Source organism: Myotis nattereri, assembly GCF_964212035.1.
Source record: "Myotis nattereri genome assembly, chromosome: 6".
Taxonomy (NCBI): Eukaryota; Metazoa; Chordata; class Mammalia; order Chiroptera; family Vespertilionidae; genus Myotis; species Myotis nattereri.
The window spans coordinates 46,921,689-46,947,016 of NC_138081.1; the positions used below are offsets into that span (position 1 = coordinate 46,921,689).

At 40.3% G+C, this 25,328-nt stretch overlaps 1 protein-coding gene across 1 annotated transcript; it reads right to left on the reverse strand.

The window, feature by feature from the left end:
- Positions 1–336: 336 nt before the first annotated feature.
- Positions 337–24,536, reverse strand: CNR1 (cannabinoid receptor 1). The gene is made up of 2 exons (XM_081094881.1): positions 24,499–24,536; positions 337–6,019 (listed from the first exon to the last, which is right to left on the reverse strand). The coding sequence occupies exon 2, from the start codon at positions 5,954–5,956 to the stop codon at positions 4,541–4,543; it is 1,416 nt and encodes a 471-aa protein (XP_080951007.1). The 5' UTR covers positions 5,957–6,019; positions 24,499–24,536; the 3' UTR covers positions 337–4,540.
- Positions 24,537–25,328: the final 792 nt, after the last annotated feature.

Genomic DNA, 25,328 nt, shown 5'->3' on the forward strand with positions numbered 1-25,328 from the left:
TATGTTTTAATAAATCTGCTAAATTTCAATTTACTTTGTTTACAGTAACATTGTGAACAGTACATTTGTTTAATTTACTGAACTATCATTCAACTCTTTGATGAAATAATGCTTTAAAAAGGCATGACAGGCTTTCTTCCTTTTTATGAATGATGGCTTTTGCATGTTTTTCCCATGTTAGAAATGAATATATTAATCCAATCTGTCTCCATTTCTCAAATAAAGTTGTGCTTTTTGGGAATTGATAATCAGTTGTTTAACAACCCTTTAGAACTTAAATCTTGAATGTTTTAACACCAGACTGTGAAAATAAGGCAGAATTCAAAGATATTTTATGTTCTTCATGATAATCTAGAATTTTTATTTAATTCCAGGTAACTTTGGACAATTGACATGATGGGATGTTTTCCTTAGTAAGTAACAATTTTATAAATGACAATGTAATTATATCATTGAAATAAAATAGAGTGTGGGCTTAATACATTATAAATATTACAGAAGTACTACTTTGCTATAGTAATTTAATGACTGAAGCTACAGTGAATAACAATCTTACCGGTACTTGTGTACAAAATATTATACAGATTACTAACAACGAAACTGCAGCAGTTGCAAGGATGTTACCAGCTCAACAAACACCTAACAATACAATATTTTTCTAAGAGGAAAAGTAATAATGTTAGATTTACAGACAATAAAGAATTGTTTTCCACTTGAAACGTTGGAAGAACCCAGATGATCTAGTATCTTCATTTATATTATTACAAGAAAAGGTTTCCTTTCCTGGGGACTCCAATCCCCAGCAGGCCTAGTGCACTAAATTTAAGTGAAGACAGCTTTTAGGAGGCTACAGCAAAGGAAAGAAACTCTTCTATCTGAAAATTACTGATTCGTAGGCCACTGCTTCAACATCTGACTTTTTTTTTTAAACATATTTACATACATTCAGCCCAAATCAGTAGATAAAATGTTGTGTCTATATTACAATAGGCATTGTTAACATTTCATCAGAAGGCCAGTGCAAGACATTTGTTAATAGCCATTGCCCAGCATTTAGGAGATTTTAAAATATCATACAAATATACAGCTAGATTGTGAGAAATCTAATTTTGCGCATGATATTGGTGGTCTCTTTTACAGACATGGAATGGCAGAAATTAATCATTAGGGCACTAACTAGAATGCTACTCATCCAGGCTCTAATTCTCATCTGGTGGTAGGGTGAGTGTAGGCGGCTGAAATGCTTTGACACCCAATGCCAGATAGACTTGACTCAAAGTGATGGATGGGGAGGCTTGGGAACCATCTCAAGTGTAGGCATATGTCGCAGCTTTTCCCAGATTCGTGTTTCTTTTACATATATTTCACAGATAATGAAAAATTAGAAGTTCTTGGGAGCAGCCCTCCTTGTCTAAACAACTGCTCTTTCTCTTTTGCTAGCCACAAAGCTGCTTACTGTGGCGAGTCTGAGCTGGTTCAGAACACATGCATGTATACTCCTGATAAGTACCAGCCACTAAATTAGCAAGTCTGCCCACATCGCTAAGAGCCCCATGCAAAAAAAAAGACATTCCCAGAGTAGGACTGAAAGATTCATCATTACTCTGACGAAAGTGAGCAGGTTGGAACTTTGGCCCTTTCTGACGACATATGTGATGGCGGAATGCATGGTCAGGACAAATGTATTATTCTCAGAGGAAAGTAGGTAACTCTGGAGTTGGGCCTTTAAACACTTATTGAAATCTAAATTATGTTTAAATTAATAGATCTAATTAAGGAACTAATTAATGCATGATACTAATAAATGGTAACTCTGAGTATATTCATGAGAGGACATCTGAGTAACCTGGTTAGGAAACGATATTAAAAGTGTCAAAGGGAATCAAACTAATTTGTTTTAAAATGAAGGAGGTATAACACATACATGATGATATTTCACAGATATTTCTTAGAATATCAATAAGCACCAAGTTTAGTGCTGTCAGCCCCATGGTCCCTTCATTGATTATATATGATTTAGATCTTGAAAGCACAACACACTATAAAATCTACATTGCATACATACAAATACAGTTTCAAAAATGAATCCTGGAGATTTGCTGTGTTGTTTTTTACCAATAAGTAGAATTTCACTTTTACCATGTCCTCATAGCTGTGAGAAGAAAGTTTGTATTGTCTAGTGAGCTCTGAGACATGTAGATTAATATTCAGGCTAATGCGGGACAAAAGAGTGACATTTCTTAAATGAAAACTAGACCCTGGTGAGTTTTTTCATAAAGAATCTTTTCTCCTTCTAAAGAGATCTTATTAATGCTCTAGCAACCTGAGCCCTCATCTGCGTATCACAGAGAGGTAAAGCAAGGGAACCAGTGGGTGGATTTGAGCTATGTACACAGATGATTAAAGTATCTCAGCTTGGTCCACAGGCCACGTTCAGCCTTAGGCCAGGCTGCACAGGTATCTAAATATCTAAAACGTCACCAAAAACACTAGCTCTCCATTTCACTTCGTGCTATGCAGGCCTCTGGATCCTGCAGGAGACGTGCTTTGGCTGCATAAGGAGAAGATTATAAGTAAAGTTTGCCAGTCAAGTGGTTTCTTAAGCAGTATCCATTTCTTAAGCTTGCTGGGAAAGGGCCTGACGCTGAGCACCATTAAGGAGTAGCAGACCAGGGTGTGGGAGGAAAGGAAGCCATGCTCATCCTTATGCTGTAGAAGATCTTGGTTACCAGGACCAGACAAGAGGTCTATTCCTTAACCCAAACCAGCTGGGTGCTGGGTTGTCCCCAAGGGCGTCGGGTGAAGCACAGAGCAGCCATATGTCATCCAGGCCTCTATCACGGGTGTGTCAGCTCCTCACTGCCCTTTTCGGTCTCACCCACCCACTCATTGTCTGATAGGCCCCTTAGCCACACCGGCTGGACCTGGCCATCTCACTACCAGGAAGCCGTGTATGTTACTTAAGCCGGGATCACACTACCTACAAGCGTAATCAAAAAATGTTACCATTGTAGGATTTTTAGAACCACTTTCCTTATAATGACTTACATCTCCATGGACTTCATATTATGTGCTCAGAAACCAAAACACTCTCATTTCCTGCTATTAACACTGTAAATACAGACCTTCACTTAAATGTTCATTACTGATTATTCCTTGCTAAACACTGGTCTTATAAAATACCTGAAGGTCAATTTAGTAATACTTGACCCAGCCTCTTAAAGGCAGTGGTAGAGGTGGGGGAGGGTTCTGAATGCTCATGGTCAGTATTTTTATCAACAAGATTATCTCAATGAACTCGATTTTAGAAACTGAATTCATGTACAAGAGTGCAGCAAGTGGTACAGTTTACACTTGGTCACAGTTTTCTCACTTTATGACATTACGGTAACAGTTGCAGGATAGAAACACACACGTACACACATTTATATTCACACTCACACACAGTACAATGTTACTGATCCAGACAATAAATACTTCTTTTCAATTAAGAAAAAAAAAATGAAGACTGTTGTTTGGCCATCCAGGCATAAAATCTACTTAAACCTGGAATACAAGGATACAATACTCTTCAAGTAAACAGCAATTGCACAGTGATAACAATATACATTAAGATTGACACATGCTGTCTTAAGAGGTCCAGTAATAGCTGAAGACTAAAGAAAGTCAGAGACGTCAGCCAAAAAAGTCAATATACCTTTCCCCCATTATAATTGTAATCCATCACCCAAGAGAATAGCTTTAGTCCAGAAGATCATAAATGTCCTTGTATGAAAATGCAGAGCTAATAAATTTTTAAGTGTCACTGAATTCTGCTCAATACTTTGGAGAGTCTTCCAATTCTTCTTGTTGCATTAACAGAAAACAACAACAACAACCTTTATCATTATTTCCAATGTCAAATTTAAATAGAGATATTTGAAAAATATTAAGGTTTCTAAAGTTATATCATGGGCAATACTCTTTAAAAAAAGTGGTCTCGTTGGCATATACCCACTGCTTATATTCCACTGTTTTCATAAAATTCTACTTTTCAATTTTGCTGAACTAGACAAATAGAAACAACACATAGTAAACACCGGTACACATTTCACAGGACACAATACATTTTACAAAATAGCTCTACTTTAGTACTATAACTTGTAAAAATGGACAGCTCTGATACTGATGGACAAATACATTTCACATTATAATGAAAGTGGTGGTTACAAAGGCATTACTCATTTCATGGCGTTGTTCCAGTGGTACTTAGACTGCAAACTGTGTAGCAAAAGGCTTCCCTCCTGTTTCACTGACACTTTGAAGGACCTTCCAGTCACTTAAGCAACAGGCTTTCTTCACTGTAAATCCCTGGAGAACTGAGTTTGAGAATCTACACTATCAAAACATCAGCGAACAGACAACTGATCATGGTAACAATCACCTTTTCAGTGAGCACGATAAACTTAAAAAATATAACTGATGAGACGACAGACTCTTCTAGATTTTTAGCTTAAAAAAAAATAATTTCTTTTCCTGTGTTGCCCATGAGGCATCAGGCTCACACAGCCTCGGCAGACGTGTCTGTAGACACAGACATGGTCACCTTGGCGATCTTGACAGTGCTCTTGATGCAGCTCTCCGTGGCCCTGTGAGCACTGGCTGTGTTGTTTGCGTGTTTGTGCAGGCAGTCCGAGTCACCCATGCTGTTATCAAGGGGCTGCGCGGTGCCTTCACATGAGGGGAACATACTCCGGAACGCGTGTCTCAGGTCCTTGCTCCTCAGAGCATAGATGATGGGGTTCACGGTGGAATTCAGCAGGCAGAGCATACTGCAGAAGGCGAACACCGTCTTCACGAGCTTGTTCATCTTCCCAAAGAGATCATACACCATGATGGCAAGCAGAGGGCCCCAGCAGATGATCAAAACCACAAGGATCAGGACCAGGGTCTTGGCCAGCCTGATGTCCATGCGGGTTTGGTCCGGCCGAGTCACCTGCACCTTGCCGTCCTCCGACGTGTGGATGATGATGCTCTTCTGGGTGCCGCGCTGAATCATGCGGACCGCGTGGCTGTGAGCCTTCCAGAGAATGTACATGTATGCGTACACGATAAACAGCAGCAGCACACTGGTCACCCCGATCCAGAACATCAGATAGGTTTCATCGATGAGTGGGAAAATGTCTGAGCAAACCGATTGCAGTTTCTTGCAGTTCCAGCCCAGGAGAGGCAGCACGGCGATCACAATCGCGATGGTCCACATCAGGCAGAAGGCCACCACAGCCTTGGGCCTGGTGACGATTCTCTTATAGGCCAGGGGCCTGTGAATAGATATGTATCTGTCGATGGCTGTGAGGAACAGGCTGCCAACCGAGGCCGTGAAGGAGGCTGTGACGCCGCCCAGTTTGAACAGAAAGACGTTGGGGCTATCTTTGCGGTGGAACACGTGGAAATCAACGAAGCTGTAGACGAAGATGACACTCCCCAGAAGGTCTGCCACGGCCAGGCTGCCGATGAAGTGGTAGGAAGGCCTGCAGCGGAGGCTGCGGGAGTGCAGGATGACGCAGAGCACCAGCAGGTTCTCCAGAACCGTGAAGGTGCCCAGCGTGAGGGACAGCACGGCGATGGCCAGCTGCTGGCTGGGGTTCAGGATCATGAAGCACTCCATGTCCATGAAGTTCTCCCCGCACTGAATGTTGTCATTCTCCTTGTAGGACGAAAGAGACTTGTTGTAAAATTCGGTAATGTTCACCTGGTCCGCTGGGACCAACTGAGGGCTATCTCCCGCAGTCATCTTTTCTTGGAAGGGACTGCCCCTGAAGGAAGTTAAAGGGAATTTCTGCGGGAAGTACCCTAATTTGGATGCCATGTCGCTTTTGATATCTTCGTACTGAATGTCATTCGATCCCACGTAGAGGAGGTCCGTGGTGATGGTGCGGAAGGTGGTGTCTGCAAGGCCATCTAGGATCGACTTCATACCCTCTGTCTTCTATTAGGCCAAGCTCCAAAGGGCTGAGAAAGAGGCTGGCAGCAGGGAATCCTAACAGGGAGAACAGATAAGCCGGATGGTGAGAAAACCAGAATTCAAACAAACGTCAATGAGTACCATCATGTTCTTTCATTCCTGTCTCTGAATACAGGTAAAATCCTTGCCAGATTTGTCAACCAAATGAGTTAGTCACTTAGTTAAAGAAAAGCCACCCAGGAGTTGCTGATGTGGCATGCGCAAGAAACGTGTTTCTTTCATTAGTTGAGTTCTCTGGATATGCCACTGTGTGAGTCCTCTATGGAGCGCCAGGGTCTGAGGGTCAAGGGAAGAACATGTGCTTGGGTGTGGTGTGCACTTCACAGTCGGGTCAGGAAGTGTTTACCACCTGGCTTCTACAGCCACACACACACACATGCACACACACACACAAGCAGTATCTGATGTTCCTGAAGACTTTAATCACCTTGTCACACAGGTAAGACTGGATGTGCAAGACACCCAAAGAACAAGACAGTGTGGAATCAGAGACTGAGCTGCGTGGTCTGTGTGTTGAATGTAAAGGGGGAGGAAGAAACTGCTGGACCAAAAGGAAGAATGTGGTCGTGCAGGAAAGCCTGGGTCCCAGTCCTGGCTCTAGCAGGCAAGTCTCTTCGCCCAGTGGTGACATTTGGACTGAGCCATGGCTGAGAAAAACTTCTAAAATCTACACCAACCAAGGAAAATGTCACAGAGGGCTAACATTCACTGGGGCTCATGAGAAGAGCAAGACTTTTTTTAAATCCTCACTCAAGAATATATTTTTATTTATTTTAGAGAGAGGAAAGTAGGGAGAGAGAGAGAAAAAGAGAGATCGATCACCTGCCTGTCCTACACACCTGGTTGGGTATCAAATCTGAAACCTAGATATGTGTCCTGACCTGGAATTGAACCCGAAACCTTTTGGTGAATGGGACAACACTCCAACCAACTGAATCACCCAGCCAGGGCAAGACCAAGATATGTATTGCCAGAGAGGAGTGATAATGGACAGTGCTTCCTGGCTGTGTCCTCCATGAGTGGTGTGATGCCACAAGCACACTGAATACAAGAGTCAGGTCTCATCATTCTAGGCTTCTCGTGTGGATGGCCCTAGAAATAAGGATGACTGAGAGAACAGGCCAAATTGTAAGGGCTCTTCAATTCTAAGCTAAGCAATTGGGGTTTATCCTATCTAATAAAAAAGACACATGGTAATTGGCGTACAACCGCTACCCTTCCCATTGGCTAATCAGGGCGATATGCAAATTAACTGCCAGCCAAGATGGCGGCCAGCAGCCAGGCAGCTTGAAACTAACATGAGGCTTGCTTGCTTCAGTGATGGAGGAAACCAACGTTCCCTGCCTGCCTTGCCGGTCTCTGAGTCTGCAGTTTAAGAAACATAGTTACAAATATAGAAGCTAAAAAAAACACCCAGAAACCTGCTTTCAGAGAGCCCGGGATCTCAAAGCTGGAGTTGATACAGAGTTTCGATTATAGAACCTCAACAAACCAGATACCTACTTTCAGCAGCTGAGACCTCAGAGCTGGAGCCAGAGCTAAAGCTGGCCCAGAATAAAAAAAGAAAAAAGGAAAAAAGGAGCAGTTGGGAGCTTCAGTCCCAGCCTGAAAACAGCCCTCAGCCCCTCATCCAGGCTGGCCAGGCACCCCAGTGGGGACCCCCACCCTGAAGGGTGTGTGACCAGCTGCAAACAGCCATCATCCCCTCACCCAGGCTGGCCAGGCACCCCAGTGGGGACCCCCACCCTGATCCAGGACACCCTTTAGGGCAAACCAGCCAGCCCCCACCCATGCACCAGGCCTCTATTCTATATAGTAAAAGGGTAATATGCCTCCCAGCACTGGGATCAGCGGAGCCGCGAGGCCTCCTGGCACCGGGATCAGCGTGACAGGAGGCAGCGCCCAAACCCCCTGATCGCCTGCAGCTCTGTGTGTGACAGGGTGCGGTGCCCCAACCCCCCACCCCACAGGCCCTGCTCTGTGTGTGACGGGGTAGAACCATAACCTCCCCATCGGCCCTGCCCTGAGTGTGACAGTGGTGGCGCCCCAACCCCCCACCCCACAGGCCCTGCTCTGTGTGTGACGGGGTAGAACCATAACCTCCCCATCGGCCCTGCCCTGAGTGTGACAGTGGTGGCGCCCCAACCCCCTGATCCACCCTGCTCTGTGTGTGACAGGGGGCGGTGCCCCAACGCCCCTATCGGCCCTACTCTGTGAGTGACAGGGGGAAACTCCCCAACCCCCTGATCGACTCTGCTCTGTGCGTGACGGGGGGAGCTCCCCAACCCCCCAATCGGCCCTACCCTGAGCATGACTGAGGGTGGCATCGCAACCTCCCAATCTGCCCTGCTCTGTGCATGACAGGGGGCGGCGCCCCAACTCCCCAATCGGCCCTGCTCTGAGCCCGACCAGGGGCTGCACCTAGGGATTGGGCCTGCCCTCTGCCACCCGGGAGCAGGCCTAAGCCAGCAGGTCGTTATCTCCCGAGGGGTCCCAGACTGCGAGAGGGCACAGCCTGGGTTGAGGGACTCCCCCTCCCCCCTGAGTGCACAAATTTTTGTGCACCGGGCCTCTAGTTTTAAAATAAACTGCCAGAGAATTGATTTTACTATTTATAAAAGCTTGTTTAAAATGTGGCTATTAGGCTCATTGGCTTATAAAAAAATTAGAAGTAGTGAGTGATATCTATAATAATAAAAATAATCACAAAAACCAATATTTATTTACTGATTCCAACCAGTCACGGCACTACTAATGGAGAGAACACTGAGTGAGGAGTTACACAGACCAAGTGTTAGTGTCAGACCCGTGTTAGTCTTTCAAAACTTCAGTATTTCATCTGTAAAATAGGAAGGAGGAGGAGGTGGGAGCCTAAATCATAGAATTGTGTTGAAACTTAAATATATTTTTTATATATATTTTATTGATTTTTAACAGCGAGGAAAGGAGAGGGATAGAGAGTTAGAAACATCGATGGGAGAGAAACAGGGATCAGCTGCCTCTCGCACAACACCCACTGGGGATGCACCCGCAACCGAGGTACATGCCCTTGACCGGAATCGAACCCTGGACCCTTCAGTCCACAGGCCGACGCTCTATCCACTCAGCTAAACCCGTTAGGGTGAAACTTAAATATTTTAAAGAACACTTAACATAGTGCCTGGCACAAAATTTAACTCTTCAATATTAATTATTATCATTACTTAGTACTATGGCTCTCAGCCTTATTTATTAATTATATATCAAGATAATATCTAATTGTCCTATGATCTAATTGCCCTAATTGAATCATAGGCTGTTTATTCAATTTTTATTTCTGTCTCAGCACTGAAGGCACAAAGAAAATAGAAAATATACACAGGGGTAAAGGAAGAGGAATATGTCTATTTGTATATTCCAGGCATTTGAGAGATTCTTCATTTATTCTATCATTAAATTGTCATTACAACTCTATCAGGTGCTTATTTATAACTCCCATTTCACAGACAAGGAAATGGAGTCCAGAATATGAAAAGTTTGTAGCTGAACCCATGTCTCTCAGACACCAGAGTTTCTGGTTTTGGTAGTTTTAAGGATTAACAGTAACTAGGAGAAAGCCGTTTTTGCATCTTATATTCAAGCCTTCCAGCTTCTTACCAACACAAAATTGAGGCATTTTGTCGGTCCATTGTAATTAACACTACCTCCTACTAAATCACTATTTTCTATCTTAGCATCTTGTAAAATCTGCCTACTGGCATGGCCTCAAGGACTACAGTCAGTATTTGGAAGAACTATAAAGTGAAGAAAAAGGATCACAGATCTTATTTCCATAATGCAAAACCCGTGAGCTGTGATTTACTCTAGGCTAAAATCACCATATTTGTCACCACAATTTCCCATTTTAATGCAACCAAGCACTTTCATCAAAACAAATTATCTAGATAAAATGAGTTAGATACAAAGTAATTTCTATCCAATATAGTCCAACTTTAATTAAAGAATACAGTTAAAAAATACACATGAATTTTGTGCAGTTCAAGGATCTCGGTAATATCCAAATACCACAGTGCCCAGGCTATTTCAAGTTAATGGGATCGTGGCAGGAAAACTGTCCTCTGCATTTCAGTAATTCTTGCTTTTATTTCTACATTTGGATTATTACAGTAATTTTCACCTGCTCATTTTTTTGCACTGCGAGTTTTCTTTGGGAGTTCATTAGTAATAGAGTTTATGCTTTGGGGGATGTGGCTGCCATTAATTTTGTTTTTGTTTGCTACTGGGAAAATCATAATTGGAAATTTCTAGCAAGATGCATAGTAGATGTACCTATTAAAAAAGCAGTTGTTTTTATTGCAGTTATAGTAAAAGAATGACTGAAAAATATATCGGGGATTTTCCTTGAATTCTACTTAAGTAAACCAACATGTTCTAATAATTCAAGCTATAAATCATGCATTTATAATAATAAGAATATTTTAATGCAATGCATCTATTATTTTTTAACTTCAATTTTTTAAAAATATATTTTATTGATTTTTTTTTTTTTTTACAGAGCGGAAGGGAGAGGAATAGAGAGTTAGAAACATTGATGAGAGAGAAACATCGATCAGCTGCCTCCTGCACACCCCTTACTGAGGATGTGCCCACAACCAAGGTACATGCCCTTGACCGGAATCGAATCTGGGAACTTTCAGTCCGCAGACCGACGCTCTATCCACTGAGCCAAACCAGTTACGGCTTAACTTCAATTTTTTAGAATACCACCACCAGTTCTTTTAATCCATCTCTCTATATGCACACCTGCCTCTCCATTAATCCTCCCCCCAAAATTTATACATCAACTATCAAGCTATGGTATCATCCAAGAAATTTTATATTATGGCAGCAGCATGAGTTTTTTTTAAGTCTACCAAAGTCTATATCTTTGCATATCTTTGTTTCTATCACCATTAAGGATAGAAGACATCCGTATTCTGATTAGGGTGAGCATCAAGAAAGTCCTCAAAACAAGACTACAAATAGCATTTTTTCCAGATCAGTATCACTTAATAGCAGGTTATTTTATTCTTCACTACCCAGCTGGAGACCTTATATGTTTCAGAGAGACATTTCAACATTTTAGATATTATCACTGTTGTATCCAGAGTCAAAATCCCTGCAGTTCTGGCCTGTACAGCATCTCTGGGGGGACAGACACTAGGCAGTATTTGCTTCCCGCAGGTTGTCCTGTCCAGGAAGGCAGAAAAGCCACTGGAAACATCAGAAGGGTTGTTGCTCCCAATATAGTTACAGACTGTACCAGCTCACCAGGCTCTTTCTCCAAATTTCTAAGTTTATAAATGCTTTAAGGAAACAATGCCAAGCTCATCGTATCTAAATTGACAGGAGCCCAGGATACCAAATGCAGAAGTGCCAGGCCCTGGCTTAATCCTGTTTTTTCCCTACCTTTTGCTGGTTCTGTGTTGTTCTGCTTGGCTAGCCTCAGAGAAGTCTTGTGAAGGGTCCAAGACAACAATGGTGCCAGTGGATATATTTGTTTATTTTCCATTCACTTCTGGGAACAAGTCTGGTTTCTACTAATTTGATCAAGAAAAATAACTTGCTAATGTACTTCTTTAAAGTTAATAGGGAAATTTTTAGTTGACTCATAATTGCATTATGTCTAAGCCAAGTCCTCAATATACATGGATACTCTCACAGGCCAACATCATAACTCAATGAGTATTTCTGCTACAGCTGAGTGGGCAAGTAAGTCTGTTCTAACCATTAGAATTGGAATTATTAAAGTAGTTTGGTAAGTTATTGCATCATCTTCTATAGCAATGAGAAATAAAGGACTGACTTAATTATCCTGATAATTTAGGCAAAAATACACAATCCCTCTTCTTTGTATTAATGTCAGCTCCTTCTCCCATATATAAAAGAAAATTCCATTATGCTTGTAATGCTCAGTTGGTTCTCAAAGCTTTAGCTTTTCTTTCTTTTTTTTTTTTTTTAACATAGAAGTTATTAATCAGCACTATTTTCTCTGGTCTATTCTTGCTAATAAAACGAGTGTTAGACTTTTCATAAATGTATATCAATTATATAAGCTAAACAGACATTAAGATCTTATAAGGCTATATTTATTTTCAAATTTGATCTGAAGTATGCTTAATCATTTCACATTTAAAGGCTTGCTAAAACAAAGAGTTTTATGGCTCAAGAAACTAAACCACACCAGATAAGTACTCACTAGTAGGTGATGATGCCACAAGAAGAGCCTATCACACAGGCAAATAATTGATATAAAGAGAATAATTCGCTGACTTTTATAACTAATTCCACTTACCATTTAATTTTGCTCTGCTATTTTGATGTTTCCCACTGATATGTGCCTTTGCTTTTTCCCCTCCAGAGAGAAACCTTTTCTACAGAAACTATAAAGAAAATAATTAAGCATAATTGAAGCAGCCTTTCCTTGAAATAGAACATATAAAGTTTTTAATTCCATAGAAGCCTGGTTCACATATAAAACACTCCATAGGATTGTCTTTAACTTGCATATGAGGTTTAGTCATTAAAAGTCAGAAGCAATATATTATTCTGATCTGTAATGTGTATAGAACCCAGCAGATAATCTTTACAGTCCATTACCAAGGACAGCAATAATTTTGAATGTGCTGCATGTTGTCCAAATGGTGCAGCATACTTTTCAAGTTTCCTCATTCATTCTTCAATAAGGGCTATTTTCTCTTTGAATCCATGAGCATACATATTAAATCCAACTAAAAACAAAGTCTTGATTCTCCATGTTCCCATCTCAAAAAATTTGAGTGCTTTAAATGCACAGCAGAGAAAATTCGAATTCCCAAATATTTCAAAGAGAAACATTTGAATGTTTACGTGCCAGGCATTGTGCTAGACATAAATATTACTTTTGTTTAATATTTGCATAAAATAGGTGCTATTACAATCCCCATTGTACATATGAGAAAACTAAGAGGTGAAGTGCTTTGTCCAAGGTCTCCAACTAGAGGAGCAGAGCTAAAACTTCAGCCAGCTGTGCAAAATTCAAAGTGCCTGTTCTTAACTCTGAGGCCCAAGAACCATTTAATAAGACATGCTTCTTTCCATTTCTTAGGAAGCGGGAAGAATTGATTTGGGGAAAAGGAAGTGATAAATAGTACATGATAATTTTACATAGTGAACAACTAAAATCTGGAGGCATGATCTGCCGACTGCAAAAAGGATGCCTATGGCACTTGCAAATCTTCCTTGCTCTGTGGTCTTTAGGAACAAAGTATGCCAATTAACCAACTATAATAATAAAAGCATAATATGCTAATTAGACCAGGTGTCCTTCCAGACGTCCTTCCACACAACCTTCTGGATGAAGCCACGGCTGCGAGGGAAGCCAGGGTCCCAGATGCCAGAGGGAAGCTGGTGCCAGCAGCAGTGGGAAGGAAGGCCTACTCTTGCATGAATTTCGTGCATCGGGCCTCTAGTGTAAGCTATAAATACCAACCCTGGATTAGCATCTTATCTGCAGTGACTATTGGCAAGTAAATAAAATCTACCTTGTTATTGCCACTATTATTTTTTAATTAGGTAGGTTTATGTTTTCTTCATTAATCAATTATAAGGACTGTGGATGGTAATGACAGTTTTCACAACACCAAGTGAGGAATGAAGAGGGCACCTTCTTTAGGTCTGAATGAGCCATGACTGTTGTTAGTAAACAAGCTTTAAACATTCATTATTTTTATAGAGAAATTCGAACTCATTGGACATTGCTTAACTTCCCACCTTGAGCAGTATAATTTCCTTAGACCCAGAGTGAAGGTGGCTCTCCATGGCTAGTTCCTAAGATCTTGGCTAGAATCAGGCAGAAGAAATTCCGTAAACCATAGCAGGGCTCTAACAAGAGAGTGTCTGTGACAACTCTTGGTGCCCAAAGGGCAGAGAGCTGTTACCACAGCAATGTGGTTGATGGATATAAAGTTAAAGGCCCTAAGATGCTTCACTGAACACATATTTATTGTGTGTGTTCTCTGTGCCTAGTATTGTATACATTGTATATCTGGGTATCATACCTGTATAATGAATATGGGTCAAGGAAGCAATGGGAATGATTGTCCATCCTACCTCATCCCATCAAATAAAGCCCACCCATTGGTCCTTCTACGATGACAGAGTAGAATTGGATATGAATATATGTAATAGGCATATGATACTTCATCTTCAAAGAGTATTGGGTTGTATAAATCCCCTTCCTATAGATGCTTTGAGGGTTTTTCCCAAAGAGAGATGATGGACACTGCTGAGTCATCCTATAGCATTCTTTCTTGTTTCTAAACCCTTCAGATGATGACCCTTGATGGTAGAGCCTTGTCTTATATGGCCTTATATGTCCTCTGCCTGGCACAAGGTAAGTACTCAATACATATTCACTAAATGAATATTGGTGTGCACTGGCAACATGGCAGATATATCTTAGTAGAATGGCTTTTAACTGTGGATACTTTTCCTTGGCATAAAGTCAGTTGGTCATTAGAGAATTAAACCTAAGTCTTGGTCTCAAATTTCCATCTGAAAGAAAATGCCCAAATATAAAAGTTACATAAAAGGCATGAACAATGATTTATTCCAGGATCTTTTAGCTCAGTATCAAATAGTTATATTGGCAGTAAGTGGAGGTTATGCTCAAAGATCTGATAATTACTTTTTGTTCTTACTCTTGTTTAGCCCAGGTATATATTATGAACTACAATGTTTATCCACATAACAATGATATATAAAGAAATATTTGTGACATGCACAACTCTAAACAAATCCTACTTATACACTGTTGACCTTTAAAAACAATATATGGAATTATTATTATAATGAACTTTTCCTTTCCTCAAAAGCTTGCTGTTATGCGTCGCTCTTTCCCAAATGGGTTTCTCCATGCGCAAGTGTTCTTTAAAGATTTGTCAAGAGAAGTTATGTGAAAATTCAACCACTAGATGGAGTGGCTTTTATAAGCCCTCAGCAATAAATCTGTCATTCTGTTCAGGACATACTTCTTGCTTTGGTTGAGCAATTTCTCCTCCTGCTACATCATTTTATGCATTTTACTATTAAATTAATTAAAACATAAACAAGAAAATATGTTATTGAGGGTTAAAATGTGTTATTACTACTGCCTAAAAAAATGAAATTTCAAATTGCTTTTGTGAGGCAAAAAGACATTGAGAAAACTTAATACATTAATAAAAATTAATTGTGAATATTTGGAATTCTGCATCAAGAAAGTAATTAAGAATGAGTAAAGGAAAGTAGTTCTACTGAAAATAAATTGTATGTTTATGCCGAGATATGGTTAAAAGAAGCGAATGCCTCACAAGCCCAAAATCAATTCTAATAACAAACTCAACTCATTTCTACTTTATGAAACATTTAGCTTTCCAATTTTCAAATATGAAATCACCAACAAAGGTTATAACTCTGTGATGAAAAAGAATGGAAAATTATCTTCTATTATTACAGGGTCTAAATTGGAATCTTTCACAAGAGAAGTGAATATTTGTTCAAATACTCATACAAATTGAGGATATAGTAGCTTTCTAAACAATTCCATTTCCTTCCTATCTTTTCTCACTGGAATAATTTTAAATAAGTTTTTATTGTTGTGTAAATTCAGAGTTCCATTCAGACATGATTTTTAAATGTAGGTATTAATGTATCACCTTCTTAAGTTGAAATGTTAAATAAAAAGTTTTCAGTGTGTGCTAACAATGAAAGGTATAAACAGAGAAATATGTTTTCAAGATGCAAATAATTATGTAAAATAGAACTTGAAGAAATAGGCTTCAGTAAAGATGCAAAATATGCTTTGCAAATATAGTATGATTAAGAAGGAAGTATTCTAACTGGATGCAAGTGCAGAATTTTTATGCTACTGAAACCATGAGGTAGTTCTATTGTACTTATTCAAGGTCAAATCCTTCCTAGGTTTGCATGATGCGATTATGCAATTTTGTATGGGGCTGAGTAACTAAAGGATTCAGAAAAAATAACATGAAGATAAAGAATTAGGAAACAAGACAGGCAAGAACAGGCTGGGAAATTCCAGTGTACAAAAATAATCTGAGAAGTCCCACAGTGGTTGTTAGTGCATAGGGAGTTGTTTTATAGTCAGTGACTCTCAAAGGGTCATCTGTCTCCAGAAGCTTGAGCATCACTAGGGACTTAAGAGAAATGCAAATTCCCAGGTTATACCTCAGACCTACAGAAACAGAAACTCCAGGGCTGGGATGCATCTGTGTTTTAGCAAGGCCTCCAGGAGATTCTAACACACTCTATAGTTTAAGAGCCATTGTGAAAGATTATGGCTATGAAAAAGACTGAGGGGGGAGGGGGAAAGAAGAATGGAGGTTAGATAGCTAGAAAGGCTAATCTATGAGTGGTTTTAGATCATTGAAATGGATTGCTAAGGGAGCCTTCTTTCATGATAAAGTAGACTTTCACAGATGTTTTAATTGAATTTATTGGGGTGACATTGGTAAATAAAATTATGTAGGTTTCAGGTGTAGAGTTCTATAGTACATCATCCTGTACCTTGTATTGTGTGTTCACCTCCTGAAGTTAAGCCTCCTCCCATCACCATTTATCCCCTCTTACCCTCTACTATTTCCTCCAACCCCTTTCCTTCTAGTAATCACCATGCTGTTGTCTGTGTGTCTGAGTTTATTTATTGTGTTCTTTTTTGCTTAATCCCTTCACCTTTTTTCACCCATCCCCAGCCCCGCTTCCCTCTGACAGCTGTCAGTCTGTTCTCAGTATCTATGAGTCTGATTCTATTTTGTTTGTTAGTTTGTTTTGTTTATTAGATTCCATAGATAAGTGAAATCATATGGTAGTTGTCTTTCTCTGACTGACTTAATTCATTTAGCATAATACTCTCCAGATCCATCCAGACTATCATGAAAGGTAAGATTTCCTGCTTTTTTTTTTTTATATATAGCTGAGTAGTATTCCATTGAGTAAATGTACCACAGTTTATTTATCCACTCATCTACTGATGGGTACTTAGGCTATTTCTAAATCTTGGCTATTGTAAATAGCACTGCAATGAAACACAGGTGTGCATATATTCTTTCGGGATTGTTAGGATATAGTATTTCCAAAGTGGGATTGCAGGGTCATAAAGCAGTTCTATTTTTTAAAATTTTAAGGAAGCTCCATACTATTTTCTACAGTGGCTGCGCCAATCTGCATTCCACCAACACTGCACAAGGGTTCCTCTTTCTCCACATTCTCACCAACACTTGTTTGTTGATTTACTGATGAAAGCCATTCTGACGGATATGAGGTGGTATCTCATGGTGGTTTTAATGTGCATTTCTGTGGTGATGAGTGATGCTGAGCATTTTTTCAAGTTTACTGACTCTATATGTCCTCTTTGGAGAAGTGTATTCAGATCCTTTGCCCATTTTTTAATTGAATTGTGTGGGGGGTTTTTTGGTGCTGAGTTTTTATAACTTTTTTATTAATTTCAGAAATTAATCCCTTATCAGATTTATCATTAGCAAATATATTCTTCCATTCAGTGGGCTGTCTTTTCATTTTGTTGATGGTTTCCTTTGCTGTGCAAATCTTTGTAGTTTGTTCTAGTCCCATTTGTTTCCCTTGCCCAAGGAAATATATCAGAAAAAAATACTGCTACAAAAAATGTATGAGATTTTACTGCCTATGTTTTCTTTTAGGATTTCTATGGTTTCAAGTCTAACATTTAAGTCTTTAATCCATTTTGAGTTTATTCTTATGTATGGTGTAAGGTGGAGGTCTACTTTCATTTTTTTTTTTTTTGCACGTACCTGTCCAGTTTTCCCAACAATATTTATAGAATAGACTGCCTTTACCTCATTGTATGTTCTTGCCTCCTTCGCCAAATATTAATTGACCATAAAGATGTGGGTTTATTTCTGGGTTCTCTATTCTGTTCTATTGATCGAATATGTCTGTTTTAATGCCAGTACTATGCTGTTTTAGGAACCACAAAAGACCCCAAATAGCCACAGCCATCTTGAAAAAGAAGAATCAAGTTGGAGAAATCAGGCTACCTGATATCAAACTATACTACAAGGCCACAGTAAACTCACTGATCTTTAAAACCAAGGCCTTTCTATTTGACTGGAATAGAATAATGTAGTCTATCCTGAACATAAGCACAAGTGGGGAGCCTCTCAGCCTGCAATTCAGGGCTTCTCTATGCTGTTTCAGGAAACTTACTGTTACATATCTTGTCCAGCAAAGAAAAGTGACTTCAAGATATAATATGTAAGTACCCAGTATGCAGACATAAATTAAGAACTCAACACCATTTTCTCCTAATTCTATTGGCAAAGACTATGTAAAGTTTTATAACACTGCTGAACACCATTGGGAGGGAACCCATGGTTCCTGCGCATAAAAGAACAGGGAAAAAGCAAAAGTAGTTAGCATTCCAGCTGGGTTTTTTTTAAAGATGGAAATATCTCTGTTTCTGTTCTTCTTTTCCCAGAACCATAAAATAATGTATCACAGGAGATGAACCCAGAAAACGACAAACTGAAATGGAAATTCTGCAGGAGGCTCAAGTAATGCAAATTACCTTACAGAATTATCCTGGTAATTATGCAATTTACAGTGCTTATAGATGGCAAGTATCTTACAAAAATATCTACCAGTTATAAATATATGGAAATGTATCCCAAAGCACTAAAATATATGACTCTGAGCAGACTGTTCTCTCTCTCTGATTATTTCATCAATAAAAAATGGACCATTGGTTACTCAAAGTTAGTTTCCATAGCTGAGGACTGAAATCATTCAAAGATTTCCTTTTTCTTTATTTGTAAGAATTTAGATATAATTTCCAAAAGCAGCTGTACATTTTCCAAAGTCAAATTCTCACACATGCAAAAGATACAGAATTCTTTGGATGATTTCTTGCTTACTTTGGTTATGTGTTGTTTAGTTTTGCTCTTTCTCGACATGCATATTGCTTGCTCACCACAACTTACATCAAAACTGGAGAAAACATTTAAAAATTCTGGTAGCAATGCACTAAAATGAGTTGAAAATCTTATCCATTTAACAACCCACACCGGAATAAACCAAAATAACAGATCGTAGTGGCATTAAATTAAGTCTCTTTTGTAAAGAATACATAAAATTGATTTATTTTTAAATATAGCTGAGTTAAAAGCAAGCAAGAGTGACAAAGGTATACTATCTATAATGGTGGCTCACTTGCTGTATTAAAAACATCGTTTTTAGCCTCCTGACCAACAGAAATCAATGTTATAAGTTTCCTAGTACAAATGTCCACATGTGAAAGTAGAATTTTGTTTTTTAAAAAACATAATGGAATTTATCACCAACTTAAATGTGAAACTCCTTGTAACTTAATTCATAGAAATCATATTGATTCCAATTTTATTCTCTAAATATATGGTCTAAAAGAACAAATGAAGAAAAGATGAAGGAAAGAGGGGAACCCTCCCATTTAAACTTAAACTTTGACAAACGTTGTTTCCTAATTATGTTATTTTAATTATATTTAAATATACTACTGACATACACAGTTTGTGAAAGCACTTGCCAGTATATTCAACTATCACAACAGATTGCCTGGCACATCTTTGAAAAATGCCTCTGCTTTTCTTTAAAAAGCAATAGCATGGAATTTGCTAGTAGGAATAAAAAATAGCTATTACACTATCAAATTCAGGTAACTATACTGCACTTTATCGCCTGAAATTAAGAAACAATTTAAAATGCTATTCAGAATTGATAATGGTGGTAAGGAATCAAGCCAAAGAGATCAAATTTCTATTCAACGAATCCAAACGCTAAACAATTATGAATGTAAATTATAGTAGAAAAATAAGACATTAGATAATAAACGATTGTACTCTGAGGGAAAAATGATTTGCCATCTGTGTTAGGCAAAAGGGGAACTTACATCCCTTGTTGCATTCAAAAAATACAAAATCGACTTTACGAATCTTACTAAAAAATACAGAATATAATGCAATCGCACAGTGGGTTAAAAAGAGTTAGCTAAAAAAACATTGATTCCTACCTGACTCATCTCAACTCACATATTCAAAAACAAAAGAACACAAAACAAACAAAGAACAACTTTGAAAGCTTTCCTAAAGTGCAGGTGTGAGAATGTTACCAGCTGGGGCTAAAACAGAATTCATAGTATTCTGGAACAACTACTATGACTCTGCCAGGCCCATTTGCTCAGGTTTGGTGAATAAAATCCTTCCGTTAAAAGCCTATACAAACACAACTATGAACCTCAAGAAGTCCATGGCCACTAAGTTATGCAATTCACCTGTCCAAATGAAACTTTTAAATTGGAGGACATCCCAACATTACACATCAATAATCTATATGGAAAATCTCAATGAAAGCTAGATCAAAATGTTTGTAATTGCAATTGTCCTTTAAAAACTATGATAATGAAATGTAATATTTCTTTTTTTTTTTAATGAAATACCCTGTCCATTGAAGAAATATGACCTAGGAAAACTTTTGGCAAATATTTTATGTTATGAACTAGAAGTTCACAGTGATTACTTTATATAATAGTTTTGACCTATTATTCCTGATATGTCCTAGCTTACCTATTACCCATGAAGGCCTGATTGAGAGAGAAGTTCATCTAACATCAAACCACTTGAATAGTACCAAGAGGTAGACACTGAAAAACCACTGGACATAATCCTCCCTTTCTCAGGTCTCACAAATTTCCTATAGCTGTAACTTACCTGTGACGGCATTATCATTTTTATATTATCATGTTAATGTGCATTTTGTGATGTAGTAATAACTGTATATTTTCTTCCAGCTTTCCTTCAACTTTCTTCCCCAAAATAAAAAAAAATAAAAAAAACAGTCAGCAAGACTGGTAAAATGTGGTTATGCCCATCCATCCTGGCATCTTTGCAAGATTCTTAGAACACATGGGACTGAAACACTATCCCACTATGGTGGAAAATAAGAACAGCCTTGTTTTGATTCAAGGTGGATAGTTCCTTTGGCCTTGAGTCTTCAATGCCCATCTGCACAGCCTCCCTAAATTTGGACACTTCCCCAAATCTGTAATATTTATTTAAAACCTAAATTATATGTTCAAATATAAAAAGAAAAGCGTCTGACTTTCTTTTGGTCTAGATATACATCTATGAAAAAGTTTGTTCATACCTAACGCAAAAAAGTGTGTTGATATATCCAGTCATCTAAAATTATGCAGTGTCCATATTCTGGATGAGATTTATCGTTTCTTTTAGTCTAGAGTATATCTGAGAGAAATCTGAGTTGATCTGTAATTGTTATAAAGTTAATCTGAACTAATTAATGGCTATCAAAACATTTAATAGCAATTCAGTGGCAACGTGGTGAATCCCCCCTCCCCTCAAAAACAGCATTCAGGCAGTTATAATACAAATTTAACATTATGAAAGAACAGGATTAGGAAAGAGTTGGAGATTCAGGAGGGAAATATGAAGTTAAGTGCATCAATTGGTTTTGACTTCTTTAACTTCACTACCAACCTTCAGTCAAGAAAAGAAAAATTAGCCGAGCTTGCTGTCCCTCACAACGTAGATGGACATACACTCTATAAGCCTGGTCCCAGCAGTTTTTCAAACACTACTGGGTCCAGGTTGTTTCAGAGTCAAAAACAGAATTATAAATTACTTAAACCCAATGTTGGTTTTATTCTACTTGGTTGGTTCCATTAGAAAATGATGACTACAAAAACAGGAGAGCCAGACTTACACTGGTGAAGACACCACCCTTTTCCACAGGGATGAAAGTCCTCCTCCGTGTTCATCACCCCGTTGAGACAACATAATCACCCCCGGGAACAACAGGCAGCACCCCAAAGCCTAGGCTCCATCTCACTGACCAAATTCATGACGCTGTAACCGAACCTCATTTTCCTCATCATGTGTTGTTAGGGATTTCCAAATTCAATATATTACTTTTTTTTTTTTTTTTTTTGCAGCATTCCTGGAGAGCTAATTATGAGAAATAATCCCCTTCCTTATTAGGCCAACTGTTTTCTGGAAAGAAACATTTGGTAAGCGTGGTGAACTGTAACTGCTGTTTCATTTCATAATAGTTAATTCTTATACATCCAAGTATTTCAATTCTAAATCCAAGCACTCCTAGGCCAGACAACCAAGGAGCCTGTCTAAATTTCCTAGTGGTCCATGTTAATTCGGAGTCAACGCAGAGAAGAGGAGAATGTCACACCACTGTTTTGAAAGAGTTTTCCAGGCTTTGCCTTAGTAATTAATAAGCTGACACTGCATACTAAACACTTATCAACACTAATCAATGGGGCTGCTTCTTTCTTCAGAAAACAGGTAAACCAATCCAAGGGGTTTTCTTTTGGAATAGACTGAAATATGCCACACATATAGTGGTTCTTCCGGAGAATTTTATTCCCAGCAGTTTCATCTTGGTAACACTTAACAATTTCACTATTTTAACATTTTGAAATGCCAAAAAGAACACATTGATCCAGCAGCTAGGCTTATTAGAGAAGAACAATCTCACAGGCGAGACGGGGAGGCTCGCAGTCCACTGGGAAAAGGGTAACAGAAAAAGACAGAAAACAGCGGATAACAAACAAAGCCCAGCACTGCTCCCATGTGAGATCGCATTTTCACCAGAATGGAAAACTTCACACACCAATGTACATACTATCACCTATGGTTTATTGAAGGGACTAGGCATAACATTCTTTTTGTATGCCCATCTACTGCTGCTGTCTGTTACAAGGGGGGTGGGGGGCATGAGATCTAATTTGCCTTCCTAATAAGGAGTATGCAAGGATAGCCATTTCATCTCTGAAAGGTCAGAACTGAACTGAGAACCCCCCCGCCCCCCCCCCCCCCCCCCCCGCCCCAGCATCATTGTACCCCTACGGAGACTTGGGAACACAATGAGACTTCTCCCTATCAGACACTTGATACATACCTTCGCCAAGACTGCTCCTTGCCTGGAGTGAGGACATCTTTGGAATAAAAAGAGTCCTTTTACAGTAAGTTCTTTTGATAACCTAAAATGGATTAGTTTTTTTAAAACCATGTCCATCCTCAAGCCTCCTGCCCAACTACGGTAACTGCTGTTGTGCCCACGAATAACTGCCTGCGCTATGCAACGTTTGAAATTCTGGAGGTGCATCGATACTGTTCATGTATGGATATAATCAGAAAATAATCTGTCTCACGTAAGAAACTATACGTGGCTTTTTATTTTGATAAAATTGCTATAACTGAGTTAGGAGAGTGGGGGAGGGGGACCGAGAGAAATCAATCAGTCTGTCTTCCTGGTAAACTGTCAGCAGGGTGGGATTAGAAAAGCAACACTTTAAATCAGATAAAGTCCTATGGGAACCTTAAAGGTTGGTTGCTCCGAGCTTCTCAATATTCTGCAAAATAGATTGATGGCAGTGGGCATCCCACTGATGTTCAATGTCCACTCCATTTCTGCTAAGAAATTACATTTCCCCCATTGTTCAAAATATATTATCTTGGTAATAAAAATGAGAAGTTATGAGACCCACGGAAATATCTTTTAACACCTTTAAGCCAGTATATCTAGTCTAATCTTTTATTGTTTTAAATGCCAGAGTATGCTTAATGTATCAAGAAAACAACAACAAAGGCAAGAATAACACTTTTTTTTTTTTTTAGAAAAAAGAGATGAGAGACAAAATGATTAATAGGTGACTAATTTTTTTCTCATCTGTTCAATTTAAAACTAAAATTAGATATATGCATGTTGCTTCTAAACTTTCAAATGACCAAATGACAGTTTCTCATGTCTATCACAGCAAACACATTTGCTTCAGGAGGTGATCCTTTTATGGGTCTGAGTCTTAGCAAGACATGTCTTTTAAAAGCACATCAACTTTTTTCAGCTAATGGCCACTTCTGAGTTAAATGGTTCCATCAGCATTCAAATTTAGATATTAGTTACATGCCCATTTATTTTCCCTCAAAAAAGAGTGGCTCCTGCAGCTACACATTTTCCTGTATAAAAAGTTCATTATTTGACATACATTTCTTTACATGACATCTAATAATTTACTTTAGACGGTTTCTGGGTTTGATGCTGAGATGGATGTATTTCTCTGGGAAGACTTAGTTGCTGATACGGTTTATAGCCATTAAGCACCAACTCAAGCGCCTGTTTTTCAAACATGCACAATTACACATTTTCCACAAACAGACATCAGTGCACACAGAGAGCCAGGTGCACACACATTCAGGAACTCGTAAATGGTAGAAACCTCCAGAAGTAGCACGGACCACAGGTAACAGGCGGGGGCTACAGGGCGAAGTAAACACGAACGCACGATTCGCTCACGCGGAATAAGAACTCTAGGATGGACCTTGGGGACCACACAGGCCAGTCCCCAGGGGGAGGGAAGAGGGGAAAGTATTTCCAAATGAAAGTCTGCCAGGTCTTACCCTTCGCATCCCCTGGTCCTCGGATGGGCAGCTCCCTGGGCACCTCTCGCCCAGCGCAGGGACTGCTTCTCCGCTAGAACGGAACGTCCCCCCACGGAGGGCTCTGCAGGGAGCGGAGGCGCCCCGCCCGGGCCAGGGGGCGGCACTGGCGCCGCGGGAGCCTAGAGGAGGCGGAGGCGGAAAAGAAGTGCAGAAGGATGGGGTGGCCGCGGGAGTAGCGGGAGGGAGGCGGCGCCGGCGCTGGGATGCCAAGGGGTGGGGTGGAGCGGGACGTGCCTCAGTCCGTCGGTCAGTAAGTCAGTCGGTCCGCGCTACCCGCGCGCTGGTGTCCCCAGCCTGCAGCGCCCGCAAGTGACAAGGATCGGGACTGGAGCCCCCTCCGCCCGCGAGCCTTGCCCCTTCCCCGGGCGCTGCACGGGTCCTCCCGCTCGCCCAGCCTGGCGCGGCGTGGGGCCGCCCGTCTCCGCCGGTCCGGGTGCGCGGCGCCTCCCCCAGCTCGCGCGGTCCCTGCCTCTCCCTCCGCTCGCGCGCTGTCTCTGGCTCCCTCGCGATCCAGTCCCATTTATGAGGCGCGGTCCCATCACGTGTTAATGAGCCTTTGTCCTGCCCCGGCAGCGACGGCGGCACGGACCCCGCCGAGGGAACTGCGCGGGGAGGGACCGGCGCGGCGCGGCGCCAGCGGCTCCAAACTTTGCTGCCGCGGGGGACTCGCCTGGGAGCCCGCCCCGGGGCCAGAGAGTACGAGCCCCTCTGACCCGAGTCACCTGCTTCTCTTCCTCCTCTTCCTCCTCCTCTGCCGCGGTCCCAGGGGCCCCCACTTCCATGACCTG